The sequence below is a fragment of the Sabethes cyaneus genome, chromosome 2 (genome assembly GCF_943734655.1).
Source record: "Sabethes cyaneus chromosome 2, idSabCyanKW18_F2, whole genome shotgun sequence".
Lineage (NCBI taxonomy): Eukaryota > Metazoa > Arthropoda > Insecta > Diptera > Culicidae > Sabethes > Sabethes cyaneus.
Window position 1 is genome coordinate 173,598,933 of NC_071354.1, and position 5,841 is coordinate 173,604,773.

At 40.7% G+C, this 5,841-nt stretch overlaps 1 protein-coding gene across 1 annotated transcript; it reads left to right on the forward strand.

Annotated features, from left to right (window-relative positions):
* The first annotated feature begins 2,167 nt into the window (after positions 1 to 2,167).
* Positions 2,168 to 4,892, forward strand: LOC128736598 (elongator complex protein 2). Its single transcript, XM_053831088.1, has 5 exons — positions 2,168 to 2,383; positions 2,440 to 3,796; positions 3,858 to 4,164; positions 4,232 to 4,708; positions 4,771 to 4,892. The coding sequence occupies exons 1-5, from the start codon at positions 2,252 to 2,254 to the stop codon at positions 4,886 to 4,888; spliced, it is 2,391 nt and encodes a 796-aa protein (XP_053687063.1). The 5' UTR covers positions 2,168 to 2,251; the 3' UTR covers positions 4,889 to 4,892.
* Positions 4,893 to 5,841: the final 949 nt, after the last annotated feature.

Below are 5,841 nucleotides of genomic sequence, written 5' to 3' on the forward strand. Positions count from 1 at the left end.
TTTTTGAAAGAATTATTCTTTATCGAATTTTAACGCCGAATCACGGAAACAATGATTTTGTGCATTCTGTTTCATCTATTTGGAATTATATTGATTTCTAATATAAACATATCTTTTAACCATGCCGTATTTATAATATATGTGTACAATATGTGGTAAGCTGAAAAAAGCGGGATATCTGGCAGCTCTGCCCAACACCAGCTGCAGGTATCGCAAGCGGGCGCTTCAATCACTTAAGAGAATGCAAGTGGCAATAAGCAGTTAGATGTCGCTAGAGTCATTTTACACACGGTTTGCGAAGCTTTTTGTTCTAGCTTGGATGTCTGTTATCTGTGGCTAAACTGTGCGAAATGTAAACAAAACTATTGCCTTCCTTCTTTTGCGTAAACGAAAGAAAGAGCAACACTGCCGTACAGGAGAAGAGTGCCCAGTTTTGATGTATGCAGAGTTGTCAAAAAGATTGTTCACATATTACGAACACAATTTACAGCGTCCGCCATTATAGCGCGTAAAAAGCTGGATAGATACATCAATACCGGTAAATACAAGGGTATTTAGCACCCGGGAAAAAGTATTGTGCGCGCATTCCCTTACTGGACACGACGGTTGAAACAGTCGTGTTTCTGAACGGTCGTAAAAAAGGTCGTTTTTAGCTTTTGACAGATAAAATGTCAAATTGTGTCATCATCGCTGTTTCATTATTGGAACCCATCTAGCAAAGTAAATAAACCTAGGAATTACTAAAGAAACTGACTAAAGAAAAGACACTGGAGCTCAGTCACTCGCGGCCTCCTGTCATCATTAAACCTGATTTGCTCAACGATGATTGTTGTGCGTGACTCTGTTCAAAGTTGCTAGGAAAAGTTCGAACAATATTTTTTCGAGTTCAACATTTAGGCGATTTTATGAACTGTACGATACAAATTTGATTGCCTGGTGTTTTCGTTAGGCAGCACGGATCAATTTCGTGATGATACGATGATATTTGTTGCCGTTTGCTTGCAGTCATGCAGTTTCGAGCAAAAGATTCAGAAGGTTTCATCGAGATTCATGCGCACTTGGTTTCGACGAACTGAAAATGAGTTACCTGTCACTTCTTTAGTCAGTTTCTTTAGGAATTACCGTTCTATCAGAAGAAACGGAATGAAATTCAGCACGAAATGAATTTGTATTTTCAACGCCGGTTTGCCGAAATTTTATAGTGAATAAAGCGTAGTTTATCCTTCATTATCCAAACAAGCAATAACGTTAGTATTCGAAAACAATTTCTTTAATGCTTTTGTATGATTAACACGAAGTCACGACACGATTAAGGTTGCGACAGAAACGCAATGAGCCTGTGTTGCCAGTTATGGTGGTAAAACATTACGAACTGTGTTGCCAATTTATTCATTTTTTTACCTTTGGAACGTTTGAAACAGTACCTGAACTCCCCTCGGAATCCATCGGTCAAGTAAATGCACAATATGTTTATATGCATAAATATATTTATACCGCACTTCCCACCAAACTGGACTCTGCAGTTTGAAAGTGCGATTGCACCAAACTGCGATCCAACTGCGACCAACTGAAATCACTGTTGTAGAAAGAGACAGAGCACCAACGACAATGTTGCTGTTTCGTTCCGTCATATACATTGGTATTAGGAATAGTCCAGAATTAGCTTCCAGGCACAATATTGTCAATTGCAAGGAAAATTGTACCATCCAAAGTGCGATATCGCTCATAAAAGTGCTATTTTAGCTTAAATCGTTTCGGTCTCTTCGGTGCACTTATTGCTTGGAAGATAACGAAAAAGTGCGCCGAAGATACCGAAACGATTTAAGCTAAAATAGCACTTTTATGAGCGATATCGCACTTTGGTTGGTACAATTTTCCTTGCAATTGACAATAATATATTTAATAAATTTGAAGTGATTCACCCCGTGGGTTCGTCACTCTAACTATGTGCACTTTAGTGTTACCAAGGTTTGTGTTCATTCCAAGTTCCAACCCTGGAAGCATTTGGATTACGCTCTTTGACAACTAGTTTGACAGCATCAGTGATTTTTTCAGGATATTTCAGAATTTCCTATAAGAATTAGAGTTCATTCATTCATGCGCCTATACGCAAGAAACCGCAATCCGTAAAACACAATCATTGAACACCGAACGAACGCACATGTCTTGTTGTAATACCTTTAATTGCTGTTGTGCGCGAAAATCTAACGAGCAACCGTAATATATTATAGATTAGCAAGATCTTTTCAATATGGCTAATGCAGTGATCAACAACCGATATACATCAGTAGCTTGCAATCGAACCACCGAATCGTTAGATTGGGGAGACGATGGTCTAATTTACTTCGCTGCTTGTCATGCTATCGCAATCGTAAACATAAATGTAAGTCGGAACCTATTGATGTGTGCTGCAAACCAATCATTAATAATCTTTTTCAGATTAACGGGTCGTCGAAAATTATTCGAACGCTTTACGGCCACAAAGCTCGAGTGACTACAGTGAAAAAGATTCGCTCTGCATCAGCTTCCGCTGGACATGGATGTATCGATCTCATATCCGGATCAGATGACTGCTCGTGCATACTCTGGAGCACTCGTGATGCAACGAATTCTGCGGTACAACACGTACTGAAAGGTCACTCTAAAGGAGTTACTCAAGTAGACGCTTTCTATCATAACGATTGTTTGATCGTTGCCACCGGATCCGCGGATAGCAGCATCAAGTTGTGGCGTCAAGAAAACGGTGCGAAAGACTTTACAAACTTTCAAACCATTGACCTAAAGCAAGGATTTTGTTTTAGTTTGAAAATTTTTGCTCTGCCTGGATCCGGAGTCGCTGGGTTGGCTTGCGCAACGGATAACGATCTGATACATTTGTATGCATCGGATGGGGATAAATTTAACCTGGTACAGCAACTAAAAGGTCATACCGACTGGGTTCGTGGTTTAGATTGTGTAACCGATGTTGGAAATGACGATTTGCTGCTTGCAAGCGCCTCACAAGATGCATTCATTCGTCTGTGGAGAATTTCCCAGCGAGAACAAATTGCGAAACAAAAGTCGTTTGAGGAGTTTGCGGCTGATGAAGATATTGTTTTGGAGGAAAGAATATTTGAAGTTCGCCACGGAGAACGTAACTTTTATTATGCCATTTCCCTAGAATCGGTTCTTCAAGGACACGAAGGCTGGGTCTATGGAGTGCATTTTAGTAAACATGGCTCCCAGCTGCATCTACTTTCAAGTTCGATCGATAAAACGCTTACGATTTGGACACCATCTGCTTCCGGTGTTTGGTTTGAGAGCGTTCGGGTAGGAGAAGTTGGTGGAGCCCTTCTTGGATTCTATGGTGGAAAGTTCTCTCCGACAGGGCAATCCATAATAGGTCACGGTTTTCAAGGAAGTCTTCACATATGGCATCAAGATCCAAATCAAGCTGGCATTTGGTTGCCGGCTCAGTCCATTGTAGGTGGGCACTTCGAAGCGGTGAGAGATTTGGCTTGGGAACCGCAGAGTGGTGATTATCTGATAACACTATCCGCTGATCAAACGACTAGAATACATGCCAGTTGGAAAAAAGCAGATTCAGATGCGGAGAGTTTAACTTGGCATGAAATTGCTCGACCGCAGGTGCATGGCTACGATATGCAGTGTCTGTGCATGCTGTCTCGCTACAAATTTGCAAGTGGAGCAGAGGAGAAAATTGTGCGTATTTTTCAAGCACCGGGTAATTTTGTTGAAAACTTTCGCCAATTATGTGACGTAAGTCAGGATCCAGAAGGAGACAACTTTTTGAAGTGTAAGTATTAGCAATATATCCTCGTGAAACTTTGAAAATTTTCAATGCTTGCTGTTTATAGCAAATCCCGATGGTGCTTCCGTACCTTCCCTGGGTCTTTCTAACAAGGCTGTTTACAGTAGTAATGAAGAGCAGCAACCAGACACGAAGCACGTTAAGGACATGTATCCGGAGCATTACTTCACACGCACCGATATGCACAACCCACCAACAGAAGAAACCTTAATGCAAAACACGCTTTGGCCTGAAACGCAGAAACTTTACGGCCATGGATATGAAATCTATGCCCTAGCGGCAACGCACAATGGACGCTTCCTAGCATCTGCTAGCCGCGCGAGCTCTATAGAACATGCAAAAATTCTCATCTGGTACCTAATTAGCATTTGTTCTGAAACTATATTCGCTTCATGGCTAAATTTCGTATTTTTTTACAAGGGATACAACTACGTGGAAAATCATTCAGCGCTTGCAGGCTCATCAACTGACTGTGACACAGCTTTCGTTTGCTCCTAGCAGTACTCTACTGCTGGCTGTGTCCCGAGACCGATCGTTGTCTGTTTTCGAGAATGTCGCAACATCGGAAAACTGCGACTTTCAGCTGGTGACCCACACGAACAAGCAAACCAGTGTCCACGCTCGAATTATATGGTGCTGTGATTGGACACACGATTCTCGACATTTTGCAACCGGATCTCGTGATGGCAAAGCGGTACTATGGACACGAGGGGACGATGGTCTGTACAGTGCAAGCACTGTACTGGAATTGAAAGGTGAATCGATTACCGCAGTCGCTTTTGCGAAACGAGAAATATCTTCAGCCCAATACCTGGCGGCGATTGGGTTGGAAAGTGGGATTATCCAGTTGTATGCGTTGAAACCTGAATGGAACCTGCTAAGTGTTGTAGATCAATTGTAAGTGATTTTGCGTTTATAACGGTTGTGGGTGATGTATTAATGTTACTTTTGTTTCATAGCTCCGGTCACCACTTGACTGTGAAGAGGCTTTCCTTTAGGCCAACGAAAGGTGTTACACAACTGGCAAGCTGCGGCGAAGATAATTTTGTAAGAATTTACGATATTTCTTTTGAATAAAAGAACCGGCCATTATTTTTATCATTTTCAGTCTTCATTTTTCGGTAAAGGAATGTAAATATCACAAAAAGAAACAACCAGTTTAGTGCTATGACTATGGAATTTTGGCCACGCACTGCACTGTGTAATTTTAAAAGTATATTTTTAGCTGAATATTTGGTATAAATGTTTCCCAGTAAATCACAGGGTTCGCAGTTTTTGAGCGATCAATTTTGTACGGTTTGATTTATTGCATGATGGAATGCAGTCTCATTGTGCGAACATTTATGAAATGATAAAAGTTTCAGTCGAATGTTTCGGCAATTATGCAAACAAATCTGTATACCATTTCACGTACAGATATTTCAAAAACCCTTCCAGAATCACTCACTCTAGTAAATGTGTACAATATTGTACACATTGAGGTAATCGAGCGTTGTCCCACAGATTCGTTATCATTGTTGAATCTTGAATGAACCCATTCAAGGAAACAATCATGACTGCAGTCGTCTAGCTCACTTCTAGCGTATGTCTTCATCAGCTGTTTCTATGCACGACACCGGCAAACCGTGACGTAAACTTGTTTGTAGATAGGAATACGCATGATCTGTACTCAATTTTCTAGTGTGACTGTGTTGCGTCACATTTCAATCGTAGAATTAGTCAGAAATCTGTGGTTCAAACTTCATTTTCAATTCTTCATTCAAGTAGAGGTGAATAGACAGACATAGTTCTGTAGCCGATAAACTTGATTTGGAAGTGAAATACTATAAATTTCTAGTCAATATAAAACAACCGACCATGGGAAAAATATTACCTCTCTTGAGGAAAAAAACTACAGGTCAATGGACTAGCACTAGTCACGATCTGGTCTCTAGCGCTCAGTGCTGTATAATTACATTAGCGATACCAACGATGATAGGTTGGGATTTTTTTACATTAGAATAATAGGACATAGGCAATCGAGTAGTTGA